The following is a 13,595-nucleotide window of genomic DNA, read 5'->3' on the forward strand; positions in this document are numbered from 1 at the left end:
TGTGTGTGTGAGTTGGTGGCAGTGGGTGTGTGTGTGAGTTGGTGGCAGTGTGTGTGTGTGTGAGTTGGTGGCAGTGGGGTGTGTGTGAGTTGGTGGCAGTGGGTGTGTGTGAGTTGGTGGCAGTGGGTGTGAGTTGGTGGCTGTGGGTGTGAGTGTGAGTTGGTGGCAGTGGGTGTGTGTGTGAGTTGGTGGCAGTGGGTGTGTGTGTGAGTTGGTGGCAGTGTGTGTGTGTGAGTTGGTGGCAGTGGGTGTGTGTCTGAGTGTGACAGTGTGTGTGTGTGTTGGTGGCAGTGTGTGTATGTGAGGGTGAATGTGAGTTGGTGGCAGTGGGTGTGAGTGTGAGTTGGTGGCAGTGGGTGTGAGTGTGAGTTGGTGGCAGTGGGTGTGAGTGTGAGTTGGTGGCGGGGGATGTGAGTGTGAGTTGGTGGTGGGGGTGTGGGTGTGAGTTGGTGGCAGTGGGTGTGGGTGTGAGTTGGTGGCAGTGGGTGTGAGTGTGAGTTGGTGGCAGTGGGTGTGAGTGTGAGTTGGTGGCTGTGGGTGTGAGTGTGAGTTGGTGGCAGTGGGTGTGAGTGTGAGTTGGTGGCAGTGGGTGTGAGTGTGAGTTGGTGGCAGTGGGTGTGAGTGTGAGTTGGTGGCGGGGGGTGTGGGTGTGGGTGTGAGTTGGTGGCGGGGGATGTGAGTGTGAGTTGGTGGTGGGGGTATGGGTGTGAGTGTGAGTTGGTGGCGGGGGGTGTGAGTGTGAGTTGGTGGCGGGGGGTGTGAGTGTGAGTTGGTGGCGGGGGGTGTGGGTGTGAGTGTGAGTTGGTGGCAGTGGGTGTGAGTGTGAGTTGGTGGCGGGGGGTGTGGGTGTGGGTGTGAGTTGGTGGCGGGGGATGTGAGTGTGAGTTGGTGGTGGGGGTATGGGTGTGACTGTGAGTTGGTGGCAGTGGGTGTGAGTGTGAGTTGGTGGCAGTGTGTGTGAGTGTGAGTTGGTGGCAGTGGGTGTGAGTGTGAGTTGGTGGCTGTGGGTGTGAGTGTGAGTTGGTGGCAGTGGGTGTGAGTGTGAGTTGGTGGCAGTGGGTGTGAGTGTGAGTTGGTGGTGGGGGTGTGGGTGTGAGTTGGTGGCTGTGGGTGTGAGTGTGAGTTGGTGGCAGTGGCAGTGGGTGTGAGTTGGTGGCAGTGTGTGTGTGTGTGAGTTGGTGGCAGTGGGTGTGAGTGTGAGTTGGTGGCAGTGGGTGTGAGTGTGAGTTGGTGGCAGTGGCAGTGGGTGTGAGTGTGAGTTGGTGGCGGGGGGTGTGAGTGTGAGTTGGTGGCAGTGGGTGTGAGTGTGAGTTGGTGGCAGTGGGTGTGAGTGTGAGTTGGTGGCAGTGAGTGTGAGTGTGAGTTGGTGGCGGGGGGTGTGAGTGTGAGTTGGTGGCAGTGAGTGTGAGTGTGAGTTGGTGGCAGTGGGTGTGAGTGTGAGTTGGTGGCAGTGGGTGTGAGTGTGAGTTGGTGGCAGTGGGTGTGAGTTGGTGGCTGTTGGGCGCTGTGAGAGGCGTCTCCCGGTTGCCAGGTAACGGTTGCCGGGGGAGAGCGTCGGGGCCATTGGTGTGAGCGAGTGAGAGGCTGAGAGCAGACACAGGGCCGCAGCTCTGCCCCGCGCCCTGTGCCCTGTGCCCCTGTGCCCTGCCCCTGCCCTGTGCCCTGTCCCTGTCCCTGTGCCCTGCCCCTGCCCTGTGCCCTGTCCCTGCCCTGTGCCCTGTGCCCTGCCCCTGCCCTGTGCCCTGCCCCTGCCCTGTGCCCTGTCCCTGCCCTGTGCCCTGTCCCTGCCCTGTGCCCTGCCCCTGCCCTGTGCCCTGTGCCAGCCCTGTGCCCTGTGCCAGCCCTGTGCCCTGTGCCAGCCCTGTGCCCTGTGCCAGCCCTGTGCCCTGTGCCCTGTGCCCTGCCCCTGCCCTGTGCCCTGCCCCTGCCCTGTGCCCTGTCCCTGCCCTGTGCCCTTCCCTGTGCCCTGCCCCTGCCCTGTGCCCTGTGCCCTGTCCCTGTGCCCTGTCCCTGCCCTGTGCCCCTGTGCCCTGTGCCCTGTGCCCTGCCCCTGCCCTGCCCCTGCCCTGTGCCCTGTGCCCTGCCCCTGCCCTGTGCCCTGTGCCCTGCCCCTGCCCTGTGCCCTGTGGCCTGTCCCGGGATGGACCTGGACACGCTGCCGCAGCATGTGGACTACCTGTCCAGCAGTGGGCTGCTGCTGAGTCCGGAGCAGAAGGCGGCGCTGCAGACCTCACTGGAGTTGGTGCGGAAACAGTACCGACTGCGGAGCGTGTACCTGTGGGGCAAAATCCTGGGCCTCAACGCCGACTACCTGGTGGCTCAGGGCGTGGAGAAGGACGAGCTGTACAACAGGAAGACACTGTACTGGTCAGCACCCACCAGCCACCTCACTAGCCAACACAGCACCCACTAGCCACCTCACTAGCCAACACAGCACCCACTAGCCACCTCACTAGCCAACACAGCACCCACCAGCCACCTCACTAGCCAACACAGCACCCACTAGCCACCTCACTAGCCAACACAGCACCCACCAGCCACCTCACTAGCCAACACAGCACCCACCAGCCACCTCACTAGCCAACACAGCACCCACTAGCCACCTCACTAGCCAACACAGCACCCACTAGCCACCTCACTAGCCAACACAGCACCCACCAGCCACCTCACTAGCCAACACAGCACCCACTAGCCACCTCACTAGCCAACACAGCACCCACCTAGCCACCTCACTAGCCAACACAGCACCCACTAGCCACCTCACTAGCAAACACAGCACCCACTAGCCACCTCACTAGCCAACACAGCACCCACCAGCCACCTCACTAGCCAACACAGCACCCACCAGCCACCTCACTAGCCAACACAGCACCCACTAGCCACCTCACTAGCCAACACAGCACCCACTAGCCACCTCACTAGCAAACACAGCACCCACTAGCCACCTCACTAGCCAACACAGCACCCACCAGCCACCTCACTAGCCAACACAGCACCCACTAGCCACCTCACTAGCCAACACAGCACCCACTAGCCACCTCACTAGCCAACACAGCACCCACCAGCCACCTCACTAGCCAACACAGCACCCACTAGCCACCTCACTAGCCAACACAGCACCCACTAGCCACCTCACTAGCCAACACAGCACCCACCAGCCACCTCACTAGCCAACACAGCACCCACCAGCCACCTCACTAGCCAACACAGCACCCACCAGCCACCTCACTAGCCAACACAGCACCCACTAGCCACCTCACTAGCCAACACAGCACCCACCAGCCACCTCACTAGCCAACACAGCACCACTAGCCACCTCACTAGCCAACACAGCACCCACTAGCCACCTCACTAGCCAACACAGCACCCACTAGCCACCTCACTAGCCAACACAGCACCCACTAGCCACCTCACTAGCCAACACAGCACCCACCAGCCACCTCACTAGCCAACACAGCACCCCACGAGCCACCTCACTAGCCAACACAGCACCCACCAGCCACCTCACTAGCCAACACAGCACCCACCAGCCACCTCACTAGCCAACACAGCACCCACCCAGCCACCTCACTAGCCAACACAGCACCCACTAGCCACCTCACTAGCCAACACAGCACCCACCAGCCACCTCACTAGCCAACACAGCACCCACCAGCCACCTCACTAGCCAACACAGCACCCACCAGCCACCTCACTAGCCAACACAGCACCCACTAGCCACCTCACTAGCCAACACAGCACCCACCAGCCACCTCACTAGCCAACACAGCACCCACTGCCACCTCACTAGCCAACACAGCACCCACTGCCACCTCACTAGCCAACACAGCACCCACTAGCCACCTCACTAGCCAACACAGCACCCACCAGCCACCTCACTAGCCAACACAGCACCCACCAGCCACCTCACTAGCCAACACAGCACCCACTGCCACCTCACTAGCCAACACAGCACCCACTGCCACCTCACTAGCCCAACACAGCACCCACTAGCCACCCTCACTAGCCAACACAGCACCCACCAGCCACCTCACTAGCCAACACAGCACCACTAGCCACCTCACTAGCCAACACAGCACCCACCAGCCACCTCACTAGCCAACACAGCACCCACTAGCCACCTCACTAGCCAACACAGCACCCACCAGCCACCTCACTAGCCAACACAGCACCCACTAGCCACCTCACTAGCCAACACAGCACCCACCAGCCACCTCACTAGCCAACACAGCACCCACTAGCCACCTCACTAGCCAACACAGCACCCACCAGCCACCTCACTAGCCAACACAGCACCCACTAGCCACCTCACTAGCCAACACAGCACCCACCAGCCACCTCACTAGCCAACACAGCACCCCACTAGCCACCTCATAGCCAACACAGCACCCACTAGCCACCTCACTAGCCAACACAGCACCCACTAGCCACCCTCACTAGCCAACACAGCACCCACTAGCCACCTCACTAGCCAACACAGCACCTACTAGCCACCTCACTAGCCAACACAGCACCCACTAGCCACCTCACTAGCCAACACAGCACCCACTAGCCACCTCACTAGCCAACACAGCACCCACTAGCCACCTCACTAGCCAACACAGCACCCACTAGCCACCTCACTAGACAAAACAGCACCCACTAGCCACCTCACTAGCCAACACAGCACCCACCAGCCACCTCACTAGCCAACACAGCACCCAACAGCCACCTCACTAGCCAACACAGCACCCACCAGCCACCTCACTAGCCAACACAGCACCCACTAGCCACCTCACTAGCCAACACAGCACCCACCAGCCACCTCACTAGCCAACACAGCACCCACTAGCCACCTCACTAGCCAACACAGCACCCACCAGCCACCTCACTAGCCAACACAGCACCCACCAGCCACCTCACTAGCCAACACAGCACCCACTAGCCACCTCACTAGCCAACACAGCACCCACTAGCCACCTCACTAGCCAACACAGCACCCACTAGCCACCTCACTAGCCAACACAGCACCCACTAGCCACCTCACTAGCCAACACAGCACCCACTAGCCACCTCACTAGCCAACACAGCACCCACCAGCCACCTCACTAGCCAACACAGCACCCACTAACCACCTCACTAGCCCACACAGCACCAACTAGCCACCGCTCCCTCCGTTCAGTGGGCTCCATGTCTCCCGCCTGACCCGCCCTACCATCGGTGGCCGGGCTTTCAGCCTCTCTGCCCCCACACTCTGGAGCTCCATCCCTTCGCATCGCTTCCTCCTTTGCCTCCTTCAAGGCCGGTCTCAAGACCCTTCTCTTCGACCGTGTCTTCGGTCGCCCTCCCACCTCTCTGCCTTCCCTCACCCCTACACCACCCCTCCCCCATCGCTCGGGCCCCGACACCTGACTCTTCAGCGCTTTGGGACGTCCTCCTGACGTGAAGGGCGCTCTATAAATGTAATTTTGTTTTTGTTGCTGTTGTTTGTGAGCAATAGGTTGGCATGTTTTGCCCACAAAATACAGTCAATCCACTTTACAGTATATTGTGTGAAGCTCTTTGAGAAATCTCAACGACATAATCAGGCGCTTTATCAAATGCAAGGATTATTATTATTGTTATATCTTTCTCCGTACTGATTGATTTCACAGCTTGAACTACATGGATTGGAAGCTTCTTCCCCCGGCAACGGATGAAATGATCACCAATTGCTCAGTGATTAAAGGCCGTTTCATGGGCAATCCTGCTTATGAATACGAGAGCGGTGATGTGAAGAAAATGACGGGCGGTGGCGTGACCAAGGACAGCCATTCGGTAAGAGTAACTGAACGACACAACAAGTTACATTTGCATAACGCCTTTCACGTCTGGAGGAAGTTCCAAGGTGCTGGACTGTCAAGAATTTGTACCCGAGCTGTGGGTTAGGATCAAGAGGGGTGGAGGGCACGAAAGTTGGGGACGGAGAGTGACCAAAGGTGCGGTCGAAGAGGAAGGTCTTGTGACAGGCCAAACATTGTAAACGCCTAGCCATGGAACCCAGGAGAAAGTACTTACATTTTATTATTATAATAATAAAAATTATAATAATAGTATAATATAATTTTATTATAATAATAAAGATAATAATCTTCACTTTCCTTACAGGCTTTTCACGTTGGGAGGACATCTCAAAATGCTTCACACAAAATACTGTGAAGTGTAGGGACTGCGTATTTTTATCAGGTCAAATGGGCATTTAAAGATCCACTATAATAATAATAACAATAATAATAATAATAATTCTTGCATTTGATATAGAGCCTTATGAGCAGCACGCATCCCTCTAGGGAGTGCACATTCAATTCCAACAATCTATCTCTGGAATTTCCGTGTGTAAATGGGATGCATGGAATTCTCAGTTTAGTTTGGATACTATAAAGCATGGGGATGGGCACTTAGCTGACCAAAAAGAACAAGTTTGAACAGAATGTACTCAGTGTGGACTTTCCTTCTTCTTAGCTGTGGGTTGGGCTGCAGTTGGGAGTCTTGTATATAGTTTTGGACTAGCTGTTTCACCCAGGTGTAGGGAAGAGATGGGATTCAATGGGCTCTCCTCAGGGATGAGGGGCTCCGATTATGAGCCCATAATATAGTGTTTAGTGTGCTCGCCTCCCAAGCGAGAAGACCCAGGTTCAAATATCGGGCAGAGCAAAATCTTTGGCAAGTTTCCTTCCTCCACACGCCTATGTTTACCTAGCAGTAAGTAGGAACCCGGTTGTTAGTCGATTGGCTAGTAGTAATCCCTCCCAATAAAATATGTTTCAAGTCACATCTCAAAATATACTTCTTTGACCGTGTTTTCAGTCATCCTTCCTCTCGCCACTCCACTCAGCTCCAACCACCAGCTGAGGTGTCCATCCAGCACTGTTTGTGTTATTTTTGGTCAGTAGCCGGGTGTCTGGCACATGCGGAAACCCATCGCCGTGCTTAAGGGTATCCGAATTAAACTGAGAATTCCATGTATTCCAGCTACACAGGGAAATCCCAGAGATAGATTGTTGGAATGGAATGCGCACTCTCTCCTTGGAGGGAAACATCCTGCTTATCTAATACCAGAGTGTTAGGCGTAAATTAGCACGACCCAATGCTTGGGGACCCAAGAGTGTCCAGGAGACATGAAAATCACTGTGTAAATGAAAATTGTATTGTTATAGTATTCTGTTTTCTTGTGATCAAGTTTTGTATTTGAAGGTGAACTGATACGTTCTTTGCGTTTTATTTTTAAAAAGAGCCGAATAAAAGAGGAGGAGAGATTAACCTCTGTGATCGCCTGCATCAACAGAGATGTGGCCATCATCCCCAGGGGAGCATTCATCAAAACACCTACAGAAGATTATATCAGCATTAACAGGGTCTTTAAAGGTTAAAAAATGGTTTCAATTTGGAATTAATCTTTAAATTGCAGGAGAAGTTTGATGTGTGTGGTCACCACTATCTGTAGCTGTTCTGCCACCTTCAGAGATTTGCTTATGTGGACCCCTGGTCTCTCTATTCATTTGCCCCCTTTAAGATTGTATCATCTGGTTTATACTGCCTCTCCTCATTCTTCCTACCAAAATGCAACACTTCACATTTCTCCACATTAACTCTCATCTGCCATGTTTCTGCCAATTTTACCAATTTGTCTAAGTGCTCTTGGAGTCTGGTGCTATCCTCCTCACCATGAACTACTTTTTCTAGATTAGTATCGTCTGCAAATGTGGCAATTGTGCTCCCTATATCCAGGTCCAGATCATTAATATAGATCAGAAAGAGCAGTACCCGACCCCTGAGGGACACCACTACACACCTCCCTCCAGTCAGAAAGGCCATTGTTTACTACCACTCTCTGCTTTATAGCCAGTTCTGGATCCATGTTGCACAGTCCCTTTAATACCACGGGCTTCTATTTTGTTTATAAGTCTCTTATGTGGCACTTTGTCAAATGGCTTTTGAAAATCTAGGTAATCTAGGTCTACTGCACTACCTTCATCCACCCTCTTCATCCATCATCTGTTTGGATGAAGAAGACTCTTCGGCCCATCTGACCTCATCCCTCCAGAACACCTACCCTATGTCCCCCATCACAGCATCAACCTTTTTTTAAATGAGTCCTAGTGTCCTGGCCTCAACCACCCTTCCTGGTAACCTGTTTCAGTTGTTAATTACCCTCTGGGTAAAGAAATACTCCTTGGTGTCTGTCCTGAAATTGCCCTTTACAACTCTAAACCTGTGTCCTCTTGTTCTACTGTCTTAGTGAATCCTAATGTATCGTTACTGGTTTACTTTTTCAGTCCCATTTATCCCTGTCTGAAGTCCTCTCTGAATCATCTTCTCTCAAGACTGAAAAACGTTAGCTTGTCTGATCATTACTCACAGCTCGTTGCTACCTGTGTTCTGGGGGAATGGGAAGGCAGTTCTGCATACAGACTTCCATATTCTGAGACAATCAAGCAACATGCCAGATTGTTTATCCATCCCAATTGCTCACTGGTTCCTCCTCCTCGTAGACCATGCCATTCTATATAAAACCTGACCTGGTGCCATTGAATTGCCCACAAATACCTTATTTCTCTTCACTTCACAGCAGTTCCCTGTGAAGTGATTGGAAACGTTTCCAAATGTTTCGGTGCTGCATAACAACAACAACAAAATTACATTTGTACAGAGCCTTTCACATCAGGAGGATGTCCCAAGGCGTTGGACAGACAGAGTTATGGACCCAAGCTGAGGGTTGGGGTGGGGGAGGGGGGAGGGCAGGGGGTGAAGCAGGGAGATCGAAAACACTGTCGAAGAAGAGGGTTTTGAGGTGGGTCTTGAAGGTGACGAGGGAGGGGTTGAGATGGAAAGACTGCGGGATGGAGTTCTATTGGGTGGGTGCAGAGTGGCGGATAGTGGGGCAAGCAAGGCGGGGGATGTGAAGCAGGTCAGAGTCCACTGAGCGGAGGGAGCAAACAGGGTGGTAGGGGGTTAGGAGGTCGGAGAGGTAGGGGGGAGCAAGACCGTGGAAGGCTTTGAAGGTGAGGACCAGGATCTTGAAGGTATCCTCTGAGTGATGGGAAGCCAATGGACATGCAGAGTCTATTATTGTTATGATCCAGATCTTGATAAAGTCAGTAAACGTGACTGACTGTATATCGTTCAGTTGCCAAACCTTTTCCAGTTCTGTATTATATTACTAATTGTAGGAAGGATATTGTTGCATTGGAGAAAAAAACATAGATAATAATAGTATTTCTGCATTTGATATAGCGCCCTTATCACATCTTCCAGACATCTCAAAGTGCTTCACAGAATACATTGCAAAGTGAAATAAATGACTGTTTTGTGTGCAAAACACGACAGCCAATTGCGCACAGCAGTATCCCACAACCGGTCGTGGATTAAGTGGTCAAGTTATTGTTTTTTTAAATGTTTTTGAAAGGATTACCCCTGGAAAAGCTATCCACCAATCGACTAACAACTGGGTTATATAAGAGGGGATTAGAGGGGAGTAGGATAGGGAAATAGAAGAGTGTAGGAGAGGGGAATAGAGGGGTGTAGGAGATGGGAATAGAGAGATAGGTGAGGGCAATAGAGGGATGTAGGAGAGAAACAGGGGGGCAGGAAAGGGGAATAGAGGGGTGTAGGCGAAGGGAAGAGTGGTGTAGACGGGGGGAATAGAGGAGTGTAGGAGAAAGGAATAGAGGGGTATAGAAACTGTACTAGAGGGGTGTAGGAGAGGGGAATAAGGCGTGGAGGTTTATGTGTAGTATAAACACTGGGTGGACTACTTGGGCTGTTTGTTGTGGCATTCTATGTAAGTCTATGTGGGTGAGGATGTGTGTGGTAAAAGCCCTGTTTCATGCCGCTATCTGGCTGCTCCTCAGGTCTGTCGCACTCTGAGGCAGGGAAGCTGCGATCGTACCTGCACTTCACGGAGCCCAAAGAGCTGAAGAAGAAGTCACTGTTGGAGAGAGCGGAGCTGGACATGTCCATCGACTTCCTTGATTGTGTGGAGGACGATATTCTGAAAGGTAAGCGCTTCCCGAGTCTCGGAGACTGAGGTTAGTGGAGTAAGTTACAAAACAAATGACACTGTTCATCTGTGACCAGTGCTCTCTCTTGTCTCCTTGTCCTTTCTTGAGCTCTCTGCTGCCTTCAATACGGTTGACCACTTTATCCTTCTCCAATGCCTCTCCTATCATATCCACCTTCATGGTTGTGCCCTTACCTGGTTTCAACCTTACCCTTCTCATCATCTGTACTTTGTTTCCACCAATGGCTTTTCCTCCAGTCCTTATACCAACTTGTGGGGTGTTCCTCAGGCTCTGTCCTCGTCCTCTTTAACATTTACATGCTTCCTCTCGGTAATGTCATCCACATGCATGGGGTTAGCTTCCACATGTATGCAGATAATAATAATCCTTGCATTTGATATCACATCTTCGAGACGTCTCAAAGTGCTTCACAGAATATACTGTAAAGTGAATTGACGATATTTTGTGGGTGAAACACAGCAGCCAATTGCGCACAGCAGAGTCCCACAAACAATCATGGATTGAAATGACCAATTTTTTTTGTGGAAAGAATTATGACCCCCAGAAAAGCCATCTGCCAATTGACTAAGAACCAGATTCCTACTTATTGCTAGGTAAACAGGCGTGTGGAATAAGGAAACTTTCCCAACATTTAACCCTGCCGGGAATTGAACCCAGGTCTCTCGCTTGCGAGGCGAGTGCTCTAACCACTGAGCTGCAGGACTCCACAGTGACACCCAACTCTATCTCTGTGCTTTCACCCTCGACTCCAGGACCACTGCTGTCCTAACAAACTGTAGGTCAGATATCAAGTCCTGGATGAGAGACAACTTTTTCCAGCTGAACATTGGCAAGACAGAGACTCTCCTGCTTGGCTCCCGTCAGTGCCTTCTCACCTCAGGTCCTGAGGAGCATCACTGTATTCTCACAATGCCAGTACGGAACCTTAGTGTCCTGTTCGACCCTCAGCTGTCCGTCAAAACCCACATCCATGCCACGAACAATTCTGCCTTCCCCCACCTCCGCAACATCGCCAGGCTCCGCCATTGCTCCTCCCCTCAGGCCTCTGAGACCCTCATTCATGCATTCGTGGAATCCTGTAGCTCAGCAGTTGGAGCTCTCGCAAGCGAGAAACCTGGGTTCAATTCCCGGCAGGGCAAAAAGTTTCCTTACTCCACACACCTGTTTACCTAGCAGTAAGTAGGAACCCAGTTGTTAATCAATTGACGGACCGCTTTTCCCGGGATAATAATCCTTAAAAAAAAATTTGGTCATTCAATCCATGACTGTTTGTGGGACACTGCTGTGCGCAATTGGCTGATGCGTCTCGCCCACAAATATGCAGTTAATTCACTTTATAGTATAATCTGTAAAGCGCTTTGAGTTGTCTAGAAGACGTGAAAAGCACTGTAACAAATGCAAGTATTATTATTATTCGTCACATCCAGGCTCGACAACACTAACTCCTGCTCACAGGATTCCAAACTTTTCCCTCCACAAACTGCAGCTTGTGTTCTCTCCCTCTAAGCTCCGTGAACCGATTGCCCCCTTCCTTGCCTCCTTCAAGACCCGTCTCAAAACCTTCCCCTTTGACCGTGCCTTTGGCCATCTGTCTGTCTATCTGTGTGTGTCTCTGCCTGTGTATCAGCGCTTTCCCGATGTGAAAGGTGCTGTACAAATGTAATTTCGTATTTTGTATCTCTCTGCATGCCTGATTGTGTGTCTGTCTGACTTTGTGACTCTGCCTACATGTGTGCGTGCCTATGTGTGTATGCCTGATGTGTGCATGTGTACCTGTCTGTGAGACTTTGTGTGTGTCTCGGTGGATCACTCCATGTCCCTCTCAAACCCACCAAGAGACACTGTCCCTGACTCCATTGCATGGTGATGGTTTTGCAGGGTCGTGGAGTGTGCAGTATGACCGAGGTGCCCTGGTGGTGATCAGAAGCCTCCTCTGGCCAGGGTACAGCTTTTTCCACGTGCCCAACACTTCTAAGTTCGGCTCAATGTACATGGGATTGGCTGAGAAGAACATCGACTTCCCTTTCATGGTGTGACGCTTACTCCCAATCAGGGAGAGCCAGAGACGACCACAGCATCAGTCCGCGACCAGTTTAATCAGTGCGGGCTCAATTTAATCAACACAAATACTCATTTTCCAATTTGTAATCTGTACATTTACTATAAATTAGCAATTGTTCACAATCTGTGGCCTCTGTCCAAAGGGTTTTTATTGCTTTTATATATAAAAAAAACTGGATGGCGGAGGCGATGGGATGCTGGTGCCAGTCACAGTGTAGCCCCCTCAATGCTTTATGTACAATGGCTTCTTTCCGTACACCATGTTGTCCTTCAGGAGAGGGTCTCCTACCGACATGCGCACCTTACGCCACTTCAGACCCCTCTTCCAGATGGGTTTCACCGAGTCAATGGACCAGCGAGTGAGGTACCTGCACAAACAGAGATCACAGCTCAGGACACACCTACATATGAACATGTACATGGTGTCCACAAAGCCTGCCCACCTCCCCCCACACCCACACAAAACAGTGATTTGAGACTACAAAGGAGCTGAAACAAGCCGTCAGAGATCCATTTGACCTCGTCACTCCATCATGTTACGGAAGATGTGACATCGAACACGGCAACAGATCTTTATCTACCATGAAAATGACGGCGCTCACACACACTGATCCTCTGGATGTCTGAATACAGTTAAATACTTGTACTGACTACAATGAAGTACTTCTAAATATGATTATTATCATTCTTCCATGTTGGTCAGGGGAGTGGAGAGAGAGAAAATGGGGTAAGAGACCAGGAAACTAGAAACTCATTAGCTTGACCTCAATCATCAGAAAGGAAGTGGAAGATTACTGTACAGTGCTCTAGTCAGGCCATACCTTGAATACTGTATATAGTTCTGGTCACTGACACAAGGGGCTGCTCACGCTCGAGTGGCCATGCGGAGGAGAGCAAGGAGGATGATCCCCAGGGTGACAGGAAAGAACTGTAAGCAACGATTAGACAAGCTAGAGCTCTTCAGTCTTTAATGAAAACTTCATAGAGGTGTACAACAGTTTTAAATGAGATTGAAAAAGTCAATCTAATACTTTAGGATTCACTAAGACAGTAGAACAAGAGGACACAGGTTTAGAGTTGTAAAGGGCAATTTCAGGACAGACACCAGGGAGTTTTACTTTACCCAGAGGGTAATTAACAACTGGAACAGGTTACCAGGAAGGATGGTTGAGGCCAGGACACTAGGACTCATTTAAAAAGCAGCTCAATGGAGTGATGAGGGGATGGTAGGTGGGTATTTTGGAGGGATGAGATCAGGTGGGCCGAAGGGTCTTCTTCATCCAAACCAATCTTCTAATTTTATGATGGAAACCTGTTAGAAAATCCCACGGCTCTGTGAAATGTGATGTTGAACGGTGTGAGAGAGAAGAAACCTTTGCTGCCAGATCCACAGTTTTTTTTTGTTGGTCAGCTGAGTGTCTGACACATGCGGAAATCCATCCCCATAGGTTCCAAAGCTGAGAATTCAATGCCTCCCACCGACACATGGAAATC

At 51.5% G+C, this 13,595-nt stretch overlaps 2 protein-coding genes across 2 annotated transcripts in view; one reads left to right on the forward strand and one right to left on the reverse strand.

Moving 5' to 3' along the window:
- The first annotated feature begins 2,130 nt into the window (after nucleotides 1-2,130).
- On the forward strand, nucleotides 2,131-12,111 carry rsph9 (radial spoke head component 9). The gene is made up of 5 exons (XM_007894338.2): nucleotides 2,131-2,367; nucleotides 5,634-5,796; nucleotides 7,251-7,383; nucleotides 9,870-10,016; nucleotides 11,919-12,111. Exons 1-5 carry the CDS (start codon nucleotides 2,141-2,143, stop codon nucleotides 12,074-12,076), a joined length of 828 nt encoding a protein of 275 aa, XP_007892529.1. The 5' UTR covers nucleotides 2,131-2,140; the 3' UTR covers nucleotides 12,077-12,111.
- Nucleotides 12,112-12,173: 62 nt separating this feature from the next.
- Nucleotides 12,174-13,595, reverse strand: part of mrps18a (mitochondrial ribosomal protein S18A) — a 36,136-nt gene continuing 34,714 nt past the window's right edge. The window contains exon 6 of the mRNA XM_007894337.2: nucleotides 12,174-12,469. Coding sequence (XP_007892528.1) covers nucleotides 12,325-12,469 — 145 coding nt within the window. The 3' untranslated portion in view covers nucleotides 12,174-12,324. The remainder of the gene's footprint in view (nucleotides 12,470-13,595) is intronic.

This window comes from Callorhinchus milii, unplaced genomic scaffold (assembly GCF_018977255.1).
Source record: "Callorhinchus milii isolate IMCB2004 unplaced genomic scaffold, IMCB_Cmil_1.0 Scaffold3, whole genome shotgun sequence".
Lineage (NCBI taxonomy): Eukaryota > Metazoa > Chordata > Chondrichthyes > Chimaeriformes > Callorhinchidae > Callorhinchus > Callorhinchus milii.